The sequence below is a fragment of the Bombina bombina genome, chromosome 8, assembly GCF_027579735.1.
Source record: "Bombina bombina isolate aBomBom1 chromosome 8, aBomBom1.pri, whole genome shotgun sequence".
NCBI classification, from domain to species: Eukaryota; Metazoa; Chordata; class Amphibia; order Anura; family Bombinatoridae; genus Bombina; species Bombina bombina.
Genome location: NC_069506.1, coordinates 109,084,542 through 109,109,708, shown reverse-complemented (window position 1 = coordinate 109,109,708; position 25,167 = coordinate 109,084,542). Strand labels below are relative to the sequence as shown.

General features: G+C 39.1%; 1 protein-coding gene across 3 annotated transcripts in view; it reads right to left on the bottom strand.

Moving 5' to 3' along the window:
* Positions 1–25,167, bottom strand: part of LOC128638504 (oocyte zinc finger protein XlCOF8.4) — a 149,162-nt gene that overhangs the window by 106,807 nt on the left and 17,188 nt on the right. For all 3 annotated transcript variants that reach the window (XM_053690495.1, XM_053690493.1, XM_053690494.1), the window contains exon 3: positions 23,620–23,727. In XM_053690495.1, coding sequence (XP_053546470.1) covers positions 23,620–23,727 — 108 coding nt within the window. The remainder of the gene's footprint in view (positions 1–23,619; positions 23,728–25,167) is intronic.

Here is a 25,167-nt window from a genome sequence, read left to right as displayed (position 1 = left end):
TTACTTTTATCATCAACTTTTCTTTGTTCTCTTGGTATTCTTTGTTGAAAGCTTAACCTAGGTAGGCTCATATACTAATTTCTAAGGCCGCCTCTTATCTTAGGGCATTTTGACAGTTTTCCCCACAGCTAGAGGGCATTAGTTCATGTGTGCCACATGGAGTTACCTAGGAGTCAGCACTGACTGGCTAAAATGCAAGTCTGTCAAAAGAACTGAAATAACTGGGCAGTTTGCAGAGGCTTAGATGCAAGGTAATCACATGGGTAAAACGTCTATTAATATAACTGTGTTGGTTATGTAAAACTGGGGAATGGGTAATAAAGGGATTATATATCTTTTCAAACAATAAAAATTCTAGAGAAGACTGTCCCTTTAAGATATGATTTTTAGACAAGGTCTCGAAGAATTAGAGGGGGTGGGATTTGCTCTATAAAGTAGCAAAATGCAATGTCCCCCAAAGGCATGAATAGGGACTTGTACTTTAATCCTTTACTTAATGTACATGTCCCTAAAGTTTTAATAGGCTGCTATTTTTTTCTTTATCAGCTAATTGTAGGAGCTAATGGGTTAAAGATTTTGTGATGTATCAGATGATTTCATACACCCCCAACTAAGGGTTTATTGATTAGTCAAAAAGGGAACCCCGAGGGGAACCGTGAGCGGGGTGCGCTAACAAAAAATAAGTGATTTGTGTCTATGGACAAACCATATTAGTTCATGTGAGATGATGGTGCTGTGTGTTGTAGAGCAATCAAATGTGCTGGCGGCAAGGCTCCTCTGGTCTTCGGGAAGAAGATATCTGTAATTTAGAAGTAGAAAAGAGGGCGCCACATAGCGTAATATTGTTGACTCAAAGCCAAAATAGGTGATTAATGTTAAGGCTTACCAGAGGTAAATGCACCGTATTGTAACCGGTGCTGACAGGCAGGCTAACACTTTCAGTGGCTAGCACACTGGGTGGCCTCAGGCAGGCTGTACACAGGTGGTACTCAGTGTTTGCTTGATTGATGGGCGTCTGTGCAGCTAATGTGTGAGACACTGCGGTAGATAAAACACTTTGAAACCTTTACCAGGAAGGATCAAAAAGAGAACGAAGGACAACTTCCGTATGTTAAAATAAAAGAGTTTTAATCCATACAAACTGCTACGCGTTTCTAGACCTTAAACCGGTCTTTTCTTCAGGCATACAAACAATGGATACAAATTTTTTAAAATATCAACCTTATATACAATTAGAAAACGGAAGTTGTCATAGTTTCCAACAAGGACCAATGAGATATAGGTGGATACTCTGTATCTCATTTATGCTAATTGGGCTCGGTAACCTGTGAACATCATTAACATTCGCATTATATATCCCAAAGGCCCCATGAATATATTTAAAACAATTTTAAGTGTCCCATCATAATCTGCTACAATAAACTTTAATATACCATATTAAAGTGTGCCTACATAAACGTTTACAATATAATGTATGATTTGCAGATCTAGATGAAATATAAATCGTGTATGATTATATTAAAACCGTGTGTGACATCATATAATCAAATATGGAAGTAAAATTAAAATGGAATCGACTACTAGCAAATAGCTCATATTTAAATTAACTGAGGGGGTGTATTGGTTCTTTCTTATTTCAAAACTATAAAAAGGTATGTGTGTGAGTGTGTGTTGAGGATGTGATGTGTGTTGGGCATGAACCAGCAATGTTGTTTTTAAGAAAATAAAAACAATGATGTGTGTATCGGGAAGGATTGCAACATATGAGTAAAATTATATTCTGTACAATACTCAATTTGGCCTAATGGACTGTAAAAAATAAATATAATTAAAAATTGATAAATGAAATAAAGTGATTGCAAAAATTGCAACATATGGGTAAAGTTCTGTTGTGTTCAACGCTCGGTTTAGTATGATGGACTCAAAAAATTGATATAATAAAAATTGATAACTGAAATAAAGTGCGACCCACAGCTGTGGATAATAATACACAGAGGTTCTTTTGCATGCAAATTTTATAAAACGAACATACATGTTCGTAAAAATAACTAGTGTTTCTATGTGTATGTATAGTCTTACACGTCTGTAATGAGTGATTAAAGCGAAGACCTTTTATTGTTTAGCTGATTTTAATCCTGTGATGTCTGAGCTTTTGTAAATGAAAGAAAAGGATAAAAATGTCGATTGGATAAATATTCTTCTTTTATATTCTTTGTTTGAGGAATTAATTTGTGGATTTATATTTCAAAGAGTTGAAAAGAATCTGATGTACCTGATGTGGCCAGTACATCAAAATTGATCAGACAATGATAATGCCCGATGGGATTTGAGACTACTGTTGGTGAAATGTTAGTGTCAATAATTTGATTATGTTGTTCTGTGCAAAATATTTATAATGTTTATGCAAGAGATTGGGCAATTTTCTAGTACTACTTGTTCGGAGAATTAGTTTGTGGATTTGTGGAATCGATTTCATGTTATAGCAGCTAAGTCTAAAGGCTATTTCAGGGTCTTGAAATTGATATGATGTATTTAAAGTGACCAGTACATCAATGTTATTCAGACAAGTTCAATATCTGATGGAGTCAAATTATAACTACTGCTATTCATATAATGGTAATGTTGGAAACTTGATTATATTTAATCTGATGTGCCTGATGTAACCAGTACATCAATATTGTTGTAATGTCTGATGGAATAAAACATTTGCGGCTGCTATCAATAATTTGATATTGTTAATCTGTAGAATATGTTTAAAGTTTGGTGGTGAAGTGGTGTATTGAAAGTGAGAAGAAACTGTATATATGTATTATGAAGAGCAAATGGGATAAAATCAAATAAAATATGCTTAGAATGCCATGGTGATTGCAATATTCTGCATGAATGTTAGGACAAATATGTTCTATCGTTGGTCATAAGTTTGATTGTTAATTGAATGCTGCTAAATCCAAATTAGCATTTAAACCATCAGGAAAAAGTGTTTTTAACTTAAAAATCCAAAAAGTTTCTCGTTGTCTGAGTTTATTCGTTCTGTTGTAATCTGCAGACCTGGGGATGAAATCTATAGGTGTGTATTTGAAAGTGTATGGATTGCCTTGATGTTTACTTAGACAATGGTTTGGCACACTGTGTTTGATTTTCGTTTTCTTACAGTTTTTACAATTACGCAGGTGTTCTCCCCACCTTGTTTTGACTTTTCTACAGGTGCGGCCTACATATTGTAGGCCGCATATACACTCCAATAGGTATACCACAAAAGAAGAATTGCAGTTATAAAAGCCCTGAATGGGATATGTATCACCGGTGGTATGGGATCTGAAAGATTTACTACCATGTTTAATGTATTGACAAGAATTGCAACTGGTTTTTCCGCATTTGTATGTTCCTTGTAGACCAAATATACCACTTTTGGTTTGTGTATTATTCTTGGATCGTTGTTGGGTATGTTTAACTATTTTGCTTGGTGCTAGTTTACTTCTCAAGGTGGGAGCCCTCCTGTAAACTATCTTTGGTCTATCTTGTACAATATTTCTTAAAACAGGATCCCTTTGAATGACGTGCCAATGTTTGTATATTATCTGATTTATTTTTTGGAAATTATTATTGTATTGTGTAATGAACATAATCTTATCTTGGTTTGTTGTACTGTTGGTTGCTCTTTTGCTTTTATTATTGTTGGATAATATCTCATTTCTGTTTAACCTTTTCGTTCTTGTTAATGCATTATCTAAAATATGGACCGGGTAATTCCTTTCTGTAAATCTATTGTAAATTATCTGACTTTGTTCAAGAAAGGTGTTAAAATCTGAACAATTTCTCCTAATGCGTCTGAACTGACTATACGGTACGTTGTTAATCCAACTTCTGTGGTGGTTGCTGTGGTATTCTAAATAGCTATTGCTATCAACATCTTTAAAAAATGTTTTTGATGTAATGGTCCAATTGGGACCCCAACTGAGTATCAGATCTAAATATTCTATTGAATCTGGTTGAATATTAGCTGTAAACGTGATCCCCATATTGTTATTGTTAAGTTGTGTTATGAATGATTCTGCTGCTTCTAAGCTGCCATTCCAAATTAGAATTAGATCATCTATGTAACGGCCATAGAATACCAGGTTCTCCCCAAGGTTCGCTTGGTGTATGTAAATCTCCTCAAAAAATCCCATGAAGAGATTCGCGAAACTTGGGGCGAACCTGGTACCCATGGCCGTTCCCTTTGTCTGTAAATAATAACGATCTAAATATAAAAAATAATTATGTTGTAAAATGTATTTGATGCATTCTAGAATATATGTTCTTTGGTCCTCGGGTAAAAAGGGATCCTGTTCTAAAAAATGAGAAACTGCCATCAATCCTAAGTTGTGAGTGATATTTGAATACAGCGAACTAACATCACATGTAATCCAAAAAATTTTATTAGTAAAAGTGAGATTATGTAATAGTTGTAAAAGGTGAGTGCTGTCCCTAATGTAAGAAGGAAGTGTAGTAACGAATTTCTGTAAAAATTTGTCAATATAGAAAGATAAATTATAAGTCAGATTGCCAATCCCTGCTATGATAGGACGTCCGGGGGGGTTATTTTTGTCTTTATGGATTTTTGGAAGATGGTAGTAATGTGCTATGCTAGGATTGTCTGTTTTCAAAAATTCTCTTTCTTCTTTGTTTAAAATACCCTGTAGTGAGCCTTTATCTATTAGTTTCTGATATGTTAATTTGAAGCTGGGGGTAGGATCTCTAGGTAGAATTTTGTAATAGTTATCGTCTCCTAGGATTCTCTCTGCTTCTTTGGTGTAATCTTTGTAATCTTGGATGATAATCCCCCCCCTTATCCGCATCGCGGATGATGATATTAGGATTATTTTGTAAACTGTGTAAAGCTTTTTTATGTCTGTGGAATGAATAATTAGTTTTTTTGGCTGTTGTTTTTAGTAATTTTTCGCAATCTTCTAGGACCATATTTTGATATAATTCTATATATTTGTTATTGCTATTATTGGGATTGAAGTTGGATTTGTTTTTCACATTGGTGTGTATATATCCTTCAAATAGGTGATCGGTTATGTCTTCAATATTTGTTATAACACATGGTGTTGATTTGTCAGACGGCATGTTGTCAGTTAATATTATTTGTGAATTATTATTGTGAAGTTGGTCTTTGACTAGTTTTTTGTTTGCGAAATATTTCTGTAAGGATAGCTTTCGTGTGAAATTGTTCACATCAACAAATAAATTGAAAATATTTGGTGAATTAGGTGGACAGAAAAAAAGGCCTTTTTTAAGTACTCTTTTTTCCTCTACAGATAATGTGTGTGATGATAGGTTAAAGAGGCCCTGATCTAGTCTGGATAATTCCGCTTTTTTGGCAGTAAGGCCTCTGCCCCTCCTGCCTCGTTTTCTGTTATGAGAGGTCTTTTTGTTGATCTGGTTGGAAAATTTTCCATTCTTGTGTTGTGGCCTATTCCTAAAAAAGGTGGTGGTGGATTACTACTGGTGCTGGGACTCTCGTCATCTCTTATGGTTAAGAGTGGACTGAATCTGTTGTGCTGTTCGTATTGTTCAAAAGGTGTGGTTGGGGTATGTGGGTTCTCGTTGTTAACCCAAAACTGGTTGGATGATGAATTGATTATTGGTCGTCTAGACTGATGCATTGTGTCATTGTGACTGTTATGGTCATGTCTAATGGAATTTTCAACCTGGAATCTATAATTACCATTTTGATTCCTATTGTTTCCTTGGTATGTACCTTTGTGATGATATGTCTGAGCTGTCTGGTAAGACATGTTATATGAGTCCTTATTGGTGTTGTGCCTAAATTTGAATTTTCTGTTAATATGAGGCATATGATCTCTATTAAAAGGTTGGTGATAATGTTGCGATTTGTAAGAGTGTGATTGGTATGGGCCCTTAGGAGTGGGATATTGATTGTATTGTGCTCTATTAAATACATCATATCAATTTCAAGACCCTGAAATAGCCTTTAGACTTAGCTGCTATAACATGAAATCGATTCCACAAATCCACAAACTAATTCTCCGAACAAGTAGTACTAGAAAATTGCCCAATCTCTTGCATAAACATTATAAATATTTTGCACAGAACAACATAATCAAATTATTGACACTAACATTTCACCAACAGTAGTCTCAAATCCCATCGGGCATTATCATTGTCTGATCAATTTTGATGTACTGGCCACATCAGGTACATCAGATTCTTTTCAACTCTTTGAAATATAAATCCACAAATTAATTCCTCAAACAAAGAATATAAAAGAAGAATATTTATCCAATCGACATTTTTATCCTTTTCTTTCATTTACAAAAGCTCAGACATCACAGGATTAAAATCAGCTAAACAATAAAAGGTCTTCGCTTTAATCACTCATTACAGACGTGTAAGACTATACATACACATAGAAACACTAGTTATTTTTACGAACATGTATGTTCGTTTTATAAAATTTGCATGCAAAAGAACCTCTGTGTATTATTATCCACAGCTGTGGGTCGCACTTTATTTCAGTTATCAATTTTTATTATATCAATTTTTTGAGTCCATCATACTAAACCGAGCGTTGAACACAACAGAATTTTACCCATATGTTGCAATTTTTGCAATCACTTTATTTCATTTATCAATTTTTAATTATATTTATTTTTTACAGTCCATTAGGCCAAATTGAGTATTGTACAGAATATAATTTTACTCATATGTTGCAATCCTTCCCGATACACACATCATTGTTTTTATTTTCTTAAAAACAACATTGCTGGTTCATGCCCAACACACATCACATCCTCAACACACACTCACACACATACCTTTTTATAGTTTTGAAATAAGAAAGAACCAATACACCCCTCAGTTAATTTAAATATGAGCTTCCGTTTTCTAATTGTATATAAGGTTGATATTTTAAAAAATTTGTATCCATTGTTTGTATGCCTGAAGAAAAGACCGGTTTAAGGTATAGAAACGCGTACCAGTTTGTATGGATTAAAACTCTTTTATTTTAACATACGGAAGTTGTCCTTTGTTCTCTTTTTGATCCTTCCTGGTAAAGGTTTCAAAGTGTTTTATCTACCGCAGTGTCTCACACATTAGCTGCACAGACGCCCATCAATCAAGCAAACGCTGAGTACCACCTGTGTACAGCCTGCCTGAGGCCACCCAGTGTGCTAGCCACTGAAAGTGTTAGCCTGCCTGTCAGCACCGGTTACAATACGGTGCATTTACCTCTGGTAAGCCTTAACATTAATCACCTATTTTGGCTTTGAGTCAACAATATTACGCTATGTGGCGCCCTCTTTTCTACTTCTAATTTATTGATTAGTCCATGTCTTATTGGTATAGAATTGTGATGTGGACATTTGTAGCATAATTAAGGGGCAGGAGCCCTAAAACGTTCCCTGCATTTCTTGCTAATAAAACTTCTTCACCTAAATGAAAGTGCAGCTTTCCTACTTTGTTTTGGATGTGTTGGAGGATGGAGATTGCTCTAAAAGCTGTCTCTCACTGTATGAACTTATATTGAAATTGAAAGTGCATGATTGTTATTTATTACATGATTTCATTATGTACTGTGTGATTTTGTATTAGCAGGTACATGTATGGCATTGCCTTTAAAGCTAAATTTGGTCTTATGGGCAGGTACAGAGAAGAAGCAAATCATTTTCTTGTTTACTTAAAATTAGTCTCCAAATTACCAAATGTTTGGACAGAAACAGACACATTGCCTCAGTGTTGCAGTGACTAAGGAGCAGATAAAATAAAAAAAATAGTAACTAAAGTATATTATAAACAGCTCAAAAAGCAAAATCTGTTTAAGTGATAAAAGTGCACCCCAAACATAAGGGGTATGGTTCTGCAAAAGGACAATTTATGTGACATTGAAGCAATTATAGCAGAAGGCAAAAAACTGTCCTCTGAAATTATGGTAAACTCTCCCTTTTTTAAATGAAATCCAAAATGTTAGTGATATTTTAGATGGAGTTTAATTCATTAGTCGTAATGAAGATGCGCTATAACTAACTTTTTAATGTAGATATGAAATTCAAATTCCTGTGCTCCGTCACCCAATTCAAAGTCAGTTTTTCTGAAAGCTAACTGTGTGAATTGTTCTCCAATCAGCGCTCTAGCTACAAACAAAGTGCCATATGGGGAGAGTGCTGATTGGACAACAATTTAAACCTTTAGCTCACAGAAAAACTGACTTTGAAGTGGGTGGCGGAGCAGAGGGAATTTGAATTTCACATCTATATTAAACAGTAAGTTATAGCGCATCTTTATTACAACTGATAAATTAAAATGAATGTCAATTTTGATGCTTTGGTGCCCGGTTTTTAAAAATTTGATTAAAAACAGGGGCACTAAATTCAACAAAATTTACATTTCACTCCTGTTGTGAAAAAAAACTTACCTTTTAATCTTGACAGCAGCTTTAGCTTCCTCTGGTTGTCGCAAGCAATTTCTGATGTCAGAAATGATGGATAGGTCATCCTCCAATCACGGCTTCCCCCCCTGGGGGAATCAGTGTCTGATTCAACGCGATGATTGGAGGAAGCCGGATTCCTCATTTTAGACCCAGGAAGAGGCTTTGCGACGGGTGGAGGAAGCTGATTTTAAAAAGGGGAAAGTTTACCATCACTTTAACTTGATAGATTGTGGTCATAACAAGAATTTAATATATAAGGCATTTGAATGATATTACTTATTAGAGGGGGGAAAAGCAAAAGTAAAAACAAAACATAGTAAGCTTGGTGGAATTATATTTGTCATCCCTCACTCTATCATAATATTGATATCTGTAAAATATTTAGGAAATATCTTCCAATATTGGTGGGGGATGAAAACTTTAAATCAATAGTAAATAATGGCTGTTGCTTTGTTTCCAGGCCAAATAGACAATAGGGACTGTCATGGCACCTAGTATGCCATTGGCCCTAAAATCTCAAACACACATCTGTTATCCTTTAAAGACACCTGTAAATGTAACTACCACACTTGTGATCATATTTTAGTCTGGATTTATTTAAAATCAGTGTTTCTCAACTTCAGTTCTCAGGACACTTAAAGGGCCATGATACCCAAATATTTTCTTTCATGATTCAGATAGAGAATACAATTTTAAACAACATTCAAATTTACTTCTATTATCTAATTTGCTTCATTATTTAGATATCCTTTTGTTGAATGAATAGAAATGCACATTGGTGAGCCAATCACACAAGGCATCTATATGCAGCGACCAATCAGTAGCTACTGAGCCTATTCTAGATATGCTTTTCAGCAAAGAATATCAAGAGAATGAAGCAAGTTAGATAATAGAAGTAAATTAGAAAGTTGTTTAAAATTGCATTCTCTTTCTAAACCATGAAAGAACATTTTTGGGTTTAATGTCCCTTTAAAAGGCCAGATATTCATTATATTTTGACTAGAACACAGGTAAAATAATCAGCTAATCAGTAACCATGGTTACTAACCTGATCTCATCCTTCAGATGATTATTTCACCTGTGCTCTATTTAAGAAATAATTAATATATGTGGCCTATTGAATTATATGTATATTATTGAGTTATAAGTGTAAATTGCAAAGGTGTTGCAGAAAGGAATTGTGGGTATGATTACCAAGGAGGTTAAATTAAGAACATGTATGTATGATATAACATTTTCATCCTTGCTCTGACCTTTCAGGGAAGAAAAAAACTAGCAAAGCCAAGAATGAGAAAAATAAATTTTTGCACTCAAAACACTTTTGGGAATACATTTAAATTTAGAAATTGATGTCATAAACTTGGCACAAACAAACTTTGATGGAATACATAGATTTGTATATTTGCCCACTGTATATGTGTATGATTCTTTATGAAAAAAGTAAATACTGAGGTTAATGAGGGGTTAAAAGTTCCTGATCAATACCAATTGTGATACATATTCTATGTATTTACTGTAAATATTTCACATTCCAATGTTCTGCACATAGGGGAATATATGTTCTATGTATTTTTAAATATATATCTGTATATAATTTTATATATATATATATATATATATATTGTACCAAATACCATCATATATTTATATATATAAAGAGAAATATTTATGAATAACATAATTTATGATTACCTGATAAATTTATTTCTCTTGTAGTGTATCCAGTCCACGGATCATCCATTACTTGTGGGATATTCTCCTTCCCAACAGGAAGTTGCAAGAGGATCACCCACAGCAGAGCTGCTATATAGCTCCTCCCCTCAATGCCATATCCAGTCATTCGACCGAAACAAGACGAGAAAGGAGAAACCATAGGGTGCAGTGGTGACTGTAGTTTAATTAAAATTTAGACCTGCCTTAAAAGGACAGAGCGGGCCGTGGACTGGATACACTACAAGAGAAATAAATTTATTAGGTAAGCATAAATTATGTTTTCTCTTGTTAAGTGTATCCAGTCCACGGATCATCCATTACTTGTGGGATACCAATACCAAAGCTAAAGTACACGGATGATGGGAGGGACAAGGCAGGAACTTAAACGGAAGGAACCACTGCCTGTAGAACCTTTCTCCCAAAAACAGCCTCCGAAGAAGCAAAAGTGTCAAATTTGTAAAATTTTGAAAAGGTGTGAAGCGAAGACCAAGTCGCAGACTTGCAAATCTGTTCAACAGAGGCCTCATTTTTAAAGGCCCAGTTGGAAGCCACAGCTCTAGTAGAATGAGCTGTAATCCTTTCAGGGGGCTGCTGTCCAGCAGTCTCATAGGCTAAGCGTATTATGCTCCGAAGCCAAAAGGAGAGAGAGGTTGCGGCAGCTTTTTGACCTCTCCTCTGTCCAGAGTAAACGACAAACAGGGCAGATGTTTGACGAAAATCTTTAGTAGCCTGTAAGTAAAACTTCAAGGCACGGACTACGTCCAGATTATGCAAAAGACGTTCCTTCTTTGAAGAAGGATTAGGATACAATGATGGAACAACAATCTCTTGATTGATATTCCTGTTAGAAACCACCTTAGGTAAAAACTCAGGTTTGGTACGCAGAACTACCTTGTCTGAATGAAAAATCAGATAAGGAGAATCACAATGTAAGAAAGATAACTCAGAGACTCTTCGAGCCGAGGAAATAACCATCAAAAACAGAACTTTCCAAGATAAAAGTTTAATATCAATGGAATGAAGGGGTTCAAACTGAACTCCCTGAAGAACTTTAAGAACCAAGTTTAAGCTCCACGGGGGAGCAACAGTTTTAAACACAGGCTTAATCCTAACCAAAGCCTGACAAAATGCCTGGACGTCTGGAACTTCTGCCAGACGCTTGTGCAAAAGAATAGACAGAGCAGAGATCTGTCCTTTTAAAGAACTAGCTGATAAGCCTTTGTCCAAACCCTCTTGGAGAAAGGACAATATCCTAGGAATCCTAACCTTACTCCATGAGTAACTCTTGGATTCACACCAATAAAGATATTTACGCCATATCTTATGGTAGATTTTCCTGGTGACAGGCTTCCGAGCCTGTATTAAGGTATCAATGACTGACTCGGAGAAGCCACGCCTTGATAAAATCAAGCGTTCAATCTCCATGCAGTGAGTCTCAGAGAAATTAGATTTGGATGATTGAAAGGACCTTGTATTAGAAGGTCCTGCCTCAGAGGCAGAGTCCATGGTGGAAGAGATGACATGTCCACTAGGTCTGCATACCAGGTCCTGCGTGGCCACGCAGGCGCTATCAGAATCACCGATGCTCTCTCCTGTTTGATTTTGGCAATCAGTCGAGGGAGCAGAGGAAACGGTGGAAACACATAGGTCAGGTTGAAGAACCAAGGAGCTGCTAGAGCATCTATCAGCGTTGCTCCCGGGTCCCTGGACCTGGATCCGTAACAAGGAAGCTTGGCGTTCTGGCGAGACGCCATGAGATCCAGTTCTGGTTTGCCCCAACGATGGACCAGTTGAGCAAACACCTCCGGATGGAGTTCCCACTCCCCCGGATGAAAAGTCTGACGACTTAGAAAATCCGCCTCCCAGTTCTCTACACCTGGGATGTGGATCGCTGACAGGTGGCAAGAGTGAGACTCTGCCCAGCGAATTATCTTTGAGACTTCTAACATCGCTAGGGAACTCCTGGTTCCCCCTTGATGGTTGATGTAAGCCACAGTCGTGATGTTATCCGACTGAAATCTGATGAACCTCAGTGTTGCTAACTGAGGCCAAGCTAGAAGAGCCTTGAATATTGCTCTTAACTCCAGAATATTTATCGGGAGGAGTTTCTCCTCCTGAGTCCACGATCCCTGAGCCTTCAGGGAGTTCCAGACTGCGCCCCAACCTAGAAGGCTGGCATCTGTTGTTACAATCGTCCAATCTGGCCTGCGAAAGGTCATACCCTTGGACAGATGGACCCGAGAAAGCCACCAGAGAAGAGAATCTCTGGTCTATTGATCCAGATTTAGTAGAGGGGACAAATCTGAGTAATCCCCATTCCACTGACTTAGCAGGCATAATTGCAGTGGTCTGAGATGCAGGCGCGCAAATGGCACTATGTCCATTGCCGCTACCATGAAGCCGATTACTTCCATGCACTGAGCCACTGACGGGCGTGGAATGGAATGAAGGACACAGCAAGCATTTAGAAGTTTTGATAACCTGGACTCCGTCAGGTAAATTTTCATCTCTACAGAATCTATAAGAGTCCCTAGGAAGGAGACTCTTGTGAGTGGTGATAGAGAACTCTTTTCCACGTTCACTTTCCACCCATGCGACCTCAGAAATGCCAGAACTATCTCTGTATGAGACTTGGCAATTTGAAAGCTTGACGCCTGTATCAGGATGTCGTCTAGATACGGAGCCACCGCTATGCCTCGCGGTCTTAGAACCGCCAGAAGTGAGCCCAGAACCTTTGTAAAAATTCTCGGGGTAGTGGCCAACCCGAAGGGAAGAGCTACAAATTGGTAATGCCTGTCTAGAAAGGCAAACCTTAGAAACCGATGATGATCTTTGTGAATCGGTATGTGAAGGTAGGCATCCTTTAAGTCCACTGTGGTCATGTACTGACCCTCTTGGATCATGGGTAGGATGGTCCAAATAGTTTCCATTTTGAATGATGGAACGCTGAGGAATTTGTTTAAGATCTTTAGATCCAAGATTGGTCTGAAGGTTCCCTCTTTCTTGGGAATCACAAACAGATTTGAATAAAATCCCTGTCCTTGTTCCGTCCGCGGAACTGGATGGATCACTCCCATTACTAGGAGGTCTTGCACACAGCTTAGGAATGCCTCTTTCTTTATCTGGTTTGCTGATAACCTTGAAAGATGAAATCTCCCTTGTGGAGGAGAAGCTTTGAAGTCCAGAAGATATCCCTGAGATATGATCTCCAACGCCCAGGGATCCTGAACATCTCTTGCCCACGCCTGGGCGAAGAGAGAAAGTCTGCCCCCCACTAGATCCGTTTCCGGATAGGGGGCCGTTCCTTCATGCTGTCTTGGGGGCAGCAGCAGGCTTTCTGGCCTGCTTGCCCTTGTTCCAGGACTGGTTAGGTTTCCAGGCCTGTCTGGAATGAGCAACAGTTCCCTCTTGTTTTGAAACGGAGGAAATTGATGCTGCTCCTGCCTTGAAATTTCGAAAGGCACGAAAATTAGACTGTTTGGCCTTTGATTTGGCCCTGTCCTGAGGAAGGGTATGACCCTTGCCTCCAGTAATGTCAGCAATAATTTCCTTCAAGCCAGGCCCGAATAAGGTCTGCCCCTTGAAAGGAATGTTGAGTAATTTAGACTTTGAAGTCACGTTAGCTGACCAGGATTTAAGCCATAGCGCCCTACGCGCCTGGATGGCGAATCCGGAATTCTTAGCCGTTAGTTTAGTCAAATGAACAATGGCATCAGAAACAAATGAGTTAGCTAGCTTAAGCGTTCTAAGCTTGTCAATAATTTAATTCAATGGAGCTGTCTGGATGGCCTCTTCCAGGGCCTCAAACCAGAATGCCGCCGCAGCAGTGACAGGCGCAATGCATGCAAGGGGCTGTAAAATAAAACCTTGTTGAATAAACATTTTCTTAAGGTAACCCTCCAATTTTTTATCCATTGGATCTGAAAAAGCACAACTGTCCTCAACCAGGATAGTGGTACGCTTTGCTAAAGTAGAAACTGCTCCCTCCACTTTAGGGACCGTCTGCCATAAGTCCCGTGTAGTGGCGTCTATTGGAAACATTTTTCTAAATATAGGAGGTGGGGAAAAGGGCACACCGGGTCTATCCCACTCCTTGCTAATAATTTCTGTAAGCCTTTTAGGTATAGGAAAAACGTCAGTACACACCGGCACCGCATAGTATCTATCCAGCCTACACAATTTCTCTGGAATTGCAACTGTGTTACAGTCATTCAGAGCAGCTAATACCTCCCCAAGCAATACACGGAGGTTCTCAAGCTTAAATTTAAAATTAGAAATCTCTGAATCAGGTTTCCCCGAGTCAGAGATGTCACCCACAGACTGAAGCTCTCCGTCCTCATGTTCTGCATACTGTGACGCAGTATCAGACATGGCTCTAACAGCATTCGCGCGCTCTGTATCTTTCCTAACCCCAGAGCTATCGCGCTTGCCTCTTAATTCAGGCAATCTAGATAATACCTCTGACAGGGTATTATTCATGATTGCAGCCATGTCCTGCAAGGTAATCGCTATGGGCGTCCCTGATGTAATTGGCGCCATATTAGCGTGCGTCCCCTGAGCGGGAGGCGAAGGGTCTGACACGTGGGGAGAGTTAGTCGGCATAACTTCCCCCTCGACAGAACCCTCTGGTGATAATTCTTTTATAGATAAAGACTGATCTTTACTATTTAAGGTGAAATCAATACATTTAGTACACATTCTCCTATGGGGCTCCACCATGGCTTTCAAAGATAATGAACAAGTAGGTTCCTCTGTGTCAGACATGTTTAAACAGACTAGCAATGAGACTAGCAAGCTTGGAAAACACTTTAAAACAAGTTTACAAGCAATATAAAAAACGTTACTGCGCCTTTAAGAAACACAAATTTTCCCAAATTTTGAAATAACAGTGAAAAAATGCAGTTACACTAACGAAATTTTTACAGTGTATGTAATAAGTTAGCAGAGCATTGCACCCACTTGCAAATGGATGATTAACCCCTTAATACCAAAAACGGAATAACAAATGACAAAAACGTTTTTTAAACAGTCACAACAACTGCCACAGCTCTACTGTGGCTTTCTACCTCCCTCAAAACGACTTTTGAAGCCTTTTGAGCCCTTCAGAGAAGTCCTGGATCATGCAGGAAGAAGCTGGATGTCTGTGTCTGTAATTTTTGCTGTGCAAAAAAACGCCAAAATAGGCCCCTCCCACTCATATTACAACAGTGGGAAGCCTCAGGGAACTGTTTCTAGGCAAAATTCAAGCCAGCCATGTGGAAAAAACTAGGCCCCAATAAGTTTTATCACCAAACATATGTAAAAAAACGATTAAACATGCCAGCAAACGTTTTAAAATACACTTTTATAAGAGTATGTATCTCTATTAATAAGCCTGATACCAGTCACTATCACTGCATTTAAGGCTTTACTTACATTACTTCGGTATCAGCAGCATTTTCTAGCAAATTCCATCCCTAGAAAAATATTTTAACTGCACATACCTTATTACAGGAAAACCTGCACGCTATTCCCCCTCTGAAGTTACCTCACTCCTCAGAATATGTGAGAACAGCAAAGGATCTTAGTTACTTCTGCTAAGATCATAGAAAACGCAGGCAGATTCTTCTTCTAAATACTGCCTGAGATAAACAGTACACTCCGGTACCATTTAAAAATAACAAACTTTTGATTGAAGAAATAAACTAAGTATAAAACACCACAGTCCTCTTACGACCTCCATCTTAGTTGAGAGTTGCAAGAGAATGACTGGATATGGCAGTGAGGGGAGGAGCTATATAGCAGCTCTGCTGTGGGTGATCCTCTTGCAACTTCCTGTTGGGAAGGAGAATATCCCACAAGTAATGGATGATCCGTGGACTGGATACACTTAACAAGAGAAAAATAGAACATATTCTTCTATGTGAAGAACATTGGAATGTGAAATATTCATATTTTCCTGTTGGATTAGCGCACATGAGAATATGCGATTGGATTTGCATGCAACTAGGTTTTTTCCCACTTTTTTGCTCTATTGATGTGTATGGGGGAGTACGTGAAAGCATGCGCGATATTTGAAGTTCGGCTTTTTGCACTCGATGGGTTACAGTGCAAGGAAAAATAGTTTAGTTAATACATAATACAGAGGAGGAAAGAGATTTAGGCGTACTTATAGATAAGCTAAATATGGGTGCACAATGCAGGGCAGTGGCTTCTAAGGCTAAGATAATAGCATGTATTAAAAGAGGCATTGATGCAAGGGAGGAAAGCATAATTCTGTCACTATATAAATCCTTGGTAAGACCTCACCTTGAGTATGGAGTGCAGTTCTGGGAGCCAATCTCAAAAAAGACAATGCAGAGTTATCAATGCCCATATACAGAGTTGGCGGAAGCTCTGTTTATTCTGAGAAAATTGTTTATGACAAGATGTTACAGTTTAAGGCTGGAGGATAGGAGATTTAATCTCCAGTAAAATAAATGTGTTTTCACTGTAAGAGCAATCAAATTGTGGAACTCATTGCCTAGGAGGTAGCGAATGCCAATAACTTAGAAACATTTAAAAATGGCTTAGATACATTTCTGGCTAAAAAACAGAATTAAAGGATATGATTGCTTGGGTCAAATGGTAACCTTTTTAATGGGATTAAATTAGGCTCTATTTGAGCTTTTATTGTAAATCAGGTTGGATCTGTGTAGGTTGACGTTCTATCTTCTTTCAACTTCATCTACTATATTACTACTGCTGTAAACACCGCTTGGATGTCTGCTATCCAATATAGATGAACTCTCAGTCTTCTTCATTAAACAGTGCTTCTATCTATACAGCTGTCATGTACAGTAGCTCAGTTTACCATAGAGTTTTTTCGCACAGAGTGGCTGAAGCTACAGCACCCTACAGCTCAAGACATTAGCACACTTGTGAGCCTACTTCAGTATGCCCTCATGGAAAAGGGTCAACTTTCAACCACTAAGTCCAACAGAAATAAATACATTTGATAACAGAAGTAAACTGGAATTAGTTTTTTAAATGTACGCTCCATATATGGGGAAAGTTTAATATTGATTTCCAAATGCCTTTGAGGTCAAAAGTAGTCCACTTCAACTTAATGCCACATGATTTTAATTTGTCAACTGCATTATCTTATATTACTCTTGCTCTGTGTCTTTTTACATCTAAGTACAAACCTACCTTTCCACTATTCTGCAAAGAGTATGTGTGTTAAAGGAACAGTAAAGTCAAAATTAAAAACTGTCATGATTTAGAATATGCAATTTTAAAAAAACTTTCCAATTTATTTCTATTATCTAATTTGCTTTGTTTTTTTGTTATACTGTGTTAAAAAAACATACCTAGGTAGGCTCAGGTGCAGCAAGGCATTTATGGGAGCTAGTTGCTGATTGGTGGGTGCACATAAATGCCTCGTGTCATTTGCTGACCAGATGTGTTCAGATAGCTCCCAGTTGTGCATTGCCTTCAACAAAAGGTTACCAAGACAACAAAGCAAATTTGATTATAGAAGTAAATTGGAAAGTGGTTTAAATTGTATGTTCTATCTGAATCATGAAAGAAAAAAAACATAATTTATGCTTACCTGATAAATTCCTTTCTTCTGTAGTGTGATCAGTCCACGGGTCATCATTACTTCTGGGATATTACTCCTCCCCAACAGGAAGTGCAAGAGGATTCACCCAGCAGAGCTGCATATAGCTCCTCCCCTCTACGTCACTCCCAGTCATTCGACCAAGGACCAACGAGAAAGGAAAAGCCAAGGGTGAAGTGGTGACTGGAGTATAAATCAAAAAATATTTACCTGCCTTAAAAACAGGGCGGGCCGTGGACTGATCACACTACAGAAGAAAAGAAATTATAAGGTAAGCATAAATTATGTTTTCTTCTGTTAAGTGTGATCAGTCCACGGGTCATCATTACTTCTGGGATACCAATACCAAAGCAAAAGTACACGGATGACGGGAGGGATAGGCAGGCTCTTTATACAGAAGGAACCACTGCCTGAAGAACCTTTCTCCCAAAAATAACCTCCGATGAAGCAAAAGTGTCAAATTTGTAAAATTTGTAAAAAGTATGAAGCGAAGACCAAGTTGCAGCCTTGCAAATCTGTTCAACAGAGGCCTCATTCTTGAAGGCCCAAGTGGAAGCCACAGCTCTAGTAGAATGAGCTGTAATTCTTTCAGGAGGCTGCTGTCCAGCAGTCTCATAAGCTAAACGAATTATGCTACGAAGCCAAAAAGAAAGAGAGGTAGCGGAAGCTTTTTGACCTCTCCTCTGCCCAGAGTAAATGACAAACAGAGAAGACGTTTGTCGAAATTCCTTAGTTGCCTGTAAGTAAAATTTTAGAGCACGGACTACATCCAGGTTGTGCAGTAGACGTTCCTTCTTTGAAGAAGGATTTGGGCATAAGGAAGGAACAACAATCTCTTGATTGATATTCCTGTTAGTAACTACCTTAGGTAAGAACCCAGGTTTAGTACGCAGGACTACCTTATCCGAATGAAAAATCAAATAAGGAGAATCACAATGTAAGGCTGATAATTCAGAGACTCTTCGAGCCGAGGAAATAGCCATTAAAAATAGAACTTTCCAAGATAACAACTTTATATCAATGGAATGAAGGGGTTCAAACGGAACGCCCTGTAAAACATTAAGAACAAGGTTTAAACTCCATGGTGGAGCAACAGTTTTAAACACAGGCTTAATTCTGGCCAAAGCCTGACAAAAAGCCTGGACGTCAGGAACTTCTGACAGACGTTTGTGTAACAGAATGGACAGAGCTGAGATCTGTCCCTTTAATGAACTAGCAGATAAACCCTTTTCTAAACCTTCTTGTAGAAAAGACAATATCCTAGGAATCCTAACCTTACTCCAAGAGTAACCTTTGGATTCACACCAATATAGGTATTTACGCCATATCTTATGGTAAATCTTTCTGGTAACAGGTTTCCTAGCCTGTATTAAGGTATCAATAACTGACTCAGAAAATCCACGTCTTGATAAAATCAAGCGTTCAATTTCCAAGCAGTCAGCTTCAGAGAAGTTAGATTTTGATGTTTGAAGGGACCCTGTATCAGAAGGTCCTGTTTCAGAGGTAGAGACCAAGGTGGACAGGATGACATGTCCACCAGGTCTGCATACCAAGTCCTGCGTGGCCACGCAGGTGCTATTAGAATCACTGATGCTCTCTCTTGTTTGATTCTGGCAATCAATCGAGGAAGCAACGGGAAGGGTGGAAACACGTAAGCCATCCTGAAGTCCCAAGGTGCTGTCAGAGCATCTATCAGGACTGCTCCTGGATCCCTGGATCTGGACCCGTAACGAGGAAGCTTGGCGTTCTGTCGAGACGCCATGAGATCTATCTCTGGTTTGCCCCAACGTCGAAGTATTTGGGCAAAGACCTCCGGATGAAGTTCCCACTCCCCCGGATGAAAAGTCTGACGACTTAAGAAATCCGCCTCCCAGTTCTCCACTCCCGGGATGTGGATTGCTGACAGGTGGCAACTGTGAGACTCTGCCCAGCAAATTATCTTTGATACTTCCATCATAGCTAGGGAGCTTCTTGTCCCTCCCTGATGGTTGATGTAGGCTACAGTCGTGATGTTGTCCGACTGAAACCTGATGAACCCCCGAGTTGTCAACTGGGGCCAAGCCAGGAGGGCATTGAGAACTGCTCTCAATTCCAGAATGTTTATTGGCAGGAGACTCTCCTCCTGACTCCATTGTCCCTGAGCCTTCAGAGAATTCCAGACGGCACCCCAACCTAGAAGGCTGGCGTCTGTTGTTACAATTGTCCAGTCTGGTCTGCTGAATGGCATCCCCCTGGACAGATGTGGCCGAGAAAGCCACCATAGAAGAGAATTTCTGGTCTCTTGATCCAGAGAAGGGGATAAGTCTGAGTAATCCCCATTCCACTGACTTAGCATGCACAGTTGCAGTGGTCTGAGGTGTAAGCGTGCAAAGGGTACTATGTCCATTGCCGCTACCATTAAGCCGATTACCTCCATGCATTGAGCCACTGACGGGTGTTGAATGGAATGAAGGGTGCGGCAAGCACTTTGAAGTCTTGTTAGCCTGTCCTCTGTCAGGTAAATCTTCATTTCTACAGAATCTATAAGAGTCCCCAGGAAGGGAACTCTTGTGAGTGGAACGAGTGAACTTTTCTTTTCGTTCACCTTCCATCCATGTGACCTTAGAAATGCCAGCACTAACTCTGTATGAGACTTGGCAGTTTGAAAGCTTGAAGCTTGTATCAGAATGTCGTCTAGGTATGGAGCTACCGAGATTCCCCGCGGTCTTAGTACCGCCAGAAGAGCACCCAGAACCTTTGTGAAGATTCTTGGAGCTGTAGCCAATCCGAATGGAAGAGCCACAAACTGGTAATGCCTGTCTAGGAAGGCAAACCTTAGGTACCGATAATGATCTTTGTGAATCGGTATGTGAAGGTAAGCATCTTTTAAATCTACAGTGGTCATGTATTGACCCTCTTGGATCATAGGTAAAATTGTCCGAATAGTCTCCATCTTGAACGATGGAACTCTTAGGAATTTGTTTAGGATCTTTAAGTCCAGGATTGGTCTGAAAGTTCCCTCTTTTTTGGGAACCACAAACAGATTTGAGTAAAACCCCTGTCCCTGTTCCGATCGTGGAACTGGATGGATTACTCCCATTAACAAGAGCTCTTGTACGCAGCGTAGAAACGCCTCTTTCTTTGTCTGGATTGTTGACAATCTTGACAGATGAAATCTCTCTCTTGGAGGAGCGTATTTGAAGTCCAGAAGGTATCCCTGAGATATTATCTCTAGCGCCCAGGGATCCTGAACATCTCTTGCCCAAGCCTGGGCGAAGAGAGAAAGTCTGCCCCCCACTAGATCCGATCCCGGATCGGGGGCCCTCAATTCATGCTGTTTTAGGGGCAGCAGCAGGTTTCCTAGTCTGCTTGCCCTTGTTCCAGGACTGGTTAGGTTTCCAGCCTTGTCTGTAGCGAGCAACAGCTCCTTCCTGTTTTGGTGCAGAGGAAGTTGATGCTGCTCCTGCTTTGAAATTACGAAAGGAACGAAAATTAGACTGTCTAGTCTTGGCTTTGGCTTTGTCCTGAGGCAGGGCATGGCCTTTACCTCCTGTAATGTCAGCGATAATCTCTTTCAACCCGGGCCCGAATAAGGTCTGCCCTTTGAAAGGTATATTAAGCAATTTAGACTTAGAAGTAACATCAGCTGACCAGGATTTTAGCCACAGCGCCCTGCGTGCCTGAATGGCGAATCCTGAATTTTTCGCCGTAAGTTTAGTAAGATGTACTACGGCCTCCGAAATGAATGAATTAGCTAGTTTAAGGACTCTAAGCCTGTCCGTAATGTCGTCCAGAGTAGCTGAACCAATGTTCTCTTCCAGAGACTCAATCCAGAATGCCGCTGCAGCCGTGATCGGCGCAATGCATGCAAGGGGTTGCAATATAAAACCTTGTTGAACAAACATTTTCTTAAGGTAACCCTCTAACTTTTTATCCATTGGATCTGAAAAAGCACAGCTATCCTCCACCGGGATAGTGGTACGCTTAGCTAAGGTAGAAACTGCTCCCTCCACCTTAGGGACCGTTTGCCATAAGTCCCTTGTGGTGGCGTCTATTGGAAACATTTTTCTAAATATCGGAGGGGGTGAGAACGGCACACCGGGTCTATCCCACTCCTTAGTAACAATTTCAGTAAGTCTCTTAGGTATAGGAAAAACCTCAGTACTCGTCGGTACCGCAAAATATTTATCCAACCTACACATTTTCTCTGGTATTGCAACTGTGTTACAATCATTCAGAGCCGCTAACACCTCCCCTAGTAATACACGGAGGTTTTCCAGTTTAAATTTAAAATTTGAAATATCTGAATCCAGTCTGTTTGGATCAGAACCGTCACCCACAGAATGAAGTTCTCCGTCCTCATGTTCTGCCACCTGTGACGCAGTGTCTGACATGGCCCTAATATTATCAGCGCACTCTGTTCTCACCCCAGAGTGCTCACGCTTACCTCTTAGTTCTGGTAATTTAGCCAAAACCTCAGTCATAACAGTAGCCATATCCTGTAATGTGATTTGTAATGGCCGCCCAGATGTACTCGGCGCTACAATATCACGCACCTCCCTCTGAGCGGGAGATGTAGGTACTGACACGTGAGGCGAGTTAGTCGGCATAACTCTCCCCTCGTTGTTTGGTGAAATTTGTTCAATTTGTACAGATTGACTTTTATTTAAAGTAGCATCAATACAGTTAGTACATAAATTTCTATTGGGCTCCACTTTGGCATTGCAACAAATGACACAGGTATCATCCTCTGAATCAGACATGTTTAACACACTAGCAAATAAACTTGCAACTTGGAAATACAATTCAATTAGAATAATATTAAAATGTACTGTGCCTTTAAGAAGCACAGAAGATCTATGACAGTTGAAAATTAATAAACTGAAACAGTTATAGCCTCAATCCTTGTAAACAACACAACTTTAGCAAAGGTTTAATCCCATTAGCAAAGATAACAAATTCTGAAAGCAGGAAACAAATTACAGAATAAACGTTTTTTATCTCAGTCAAACTATAATTCTCACAGCTCTGCTGAGAGAAATTACCTCCCTCAAAATAAGTTTTGAAGACCCCTGAGCTCTGTAGAGATGAACCGGATCATGCAGGGAATACAATGAGTTGCTGACTGAAATATTTGATGCATAGAAAAAGCGCCAAAAAACGGCCCCTCCCCCTCACACACAGCAGTGAGGGAGAACAGAAACTGTCAGAAAAACAGATTAAGCAACTGCCAAGTGGAAAAATAGTGCCCAAACATTTATTCACACAGTACCTCAGCAAATGAAAACGATTTTACATTCCAGCAAAAACGTTAAACATAATCTCTAGTTATTAAACAGCTTTATGTATTTCTTACAGTGTAATTCTAGTGAAGTACCATTCCCCAGAATACTGAAGTGTAAAGTATACATACATGACATTATATCGGTATGGCAGGATTTTCTCATCAATTCCATTGTCAGAAAATAAAAACTGCTACATACCTCTATGCAGATTCATCTGCCCGCTGTCCCCTGATCTGAAGTTTACCTCACTCCTCAGATGGCCGAGAACAGCAATATGATCTTAACTACTCCGGCTAAAATCATAGCAAAACTCTGGTAGATTCTTCTTCAAACTCTGCCAGAGAGGTAATAACACACTCCGGTGCTATTTTAAAATAACAAACTTTTGATTGAAGATATAAAACTAAGTATAATCACCATAGTCCTCTCACACATCCTATCTAGTCGTTGGGTGCAAGAGAATGACTGGGAGTGACGTAGAGGGGAGGAGCTATATGCAGCTCTGCTGGGTGAATCCTCTTGCACTTCCTGTTGGGGAGGAGTAATATCCCAGAAGTAATGATGACCCGTGGACTGATCACACTTAACAGAAGAAAACTAAATTTAATCACCAGAGCCCTTACCTCACCGGTCAGCAGGTAGATGATCTCCATGACATGATTCATTATTCTCTCTGTCATTTGCTTTTGGTCCTTGTTCACCTCTTGCACAATCAGTGAGTTTATCAAATACTGCAAAATTGAGACATAGAAGAATAGATGCCAGAAGTCAATACGTGGTAATGAATTGCTGTCCATGTCTGTGTCACTATATTGCGGTATGCAGAAAAAAAAAACTAATAATAAATTTGAGGTTAGTGATAGTCTTTGTACTTTCTCTCAAACCCTACAAATTGAGAAACACAGTAAAAAAACAATTCCTTAAAATATTGAACTTCAGTTCCCCTGTCTCCAGGCCTCCCTAACAGACCAGATTTTGAGGATATCTGAACTAGAGCACAGGTGAAATAATCAACTGATTAGTAAATATGGTTATTTTACCTGCTCTCATCCAAGGTAATCCTGAAAATCCGGCCTGTTGGGGAAGCCTGAGAATAGGTTTGAAAACCAGTAGCCTAGATCATTCGCAGGAAATAATTTACAGTATGAACGTGATCCCTTAGCCTCCTGGAATATTAGGAACTATGTATGCCTTATATTTACCTTATATATCCCAAAATCTAAACATATGTGGTGATGAATATATTGCTGGTTATCAGAACCCACACCAGATTAATGTCACAAAGCATGACAAATAGCACCTTTGCCTTGAATAATAAGACAGCATCGGAACCACATAAGGGAAATTTTTGCCTTACTAACACTACCAATGAGCGTGCATGTCTTTTTGGAAGGAAGAATCTTCAGCCACACAGAATAGGTTTTACAGTGGGCGTCACCATTCACATATCATGATTGGAGGATGTGAAGGCGTCTCTCTCTGGTTTCACTGTGATTGGCTAGAGGGTAACAAAAACGGATATAAAAGACGGTGCACGCTAGAGCCTCAGCTTAAACAATCTGACATTGTGAAGTTTAACATTGAGAAAGGCTATTCATTAGCCGAAACGCGTTTGTTTTAAATTACTTTACTAGCATACCGCTCAGTCACTTCAGCCACCTGATGCCGACGTTTCCTGCTATCGGCCAGGAAACAGAAAAGTGACTATCGGTTTGCATTGAGTGTGGTTGTTTGGTAGTGGGTCATTTGATAATAATAGGGGTATTTACCCCATTTTTAAATGTATATAAATAAAGTATGATTGTTTTTACAATTACTCCTAACCCTACTTAGTAAGGATGAGTGCTATATAAACCCCTATCTTTTCTATCTCTAATTGTGTTGTATTCATCTTAAAGGGGCAGCACCGGAATCTGGCACCAGATTCTTTACCTTACTAATGTATAGTGTAGTGCCAGTTTAATTTATCCAAGTTAATATGAATACTTAAAATTCTAATCTCTTGCCTAACTAAACATGAAGTAAGAGCTGTTTAAATGGGCATTAAAGCCAACTTTTTTAATTTCTGCATTAGAAATCCTTTGCTGCATTGCAAAATATTTGCATGCAAAATAAATGTTTTAAAAGCATTTTATTCATGTTTTCATTGTTGGTGTTGGTTTCTACAAGAA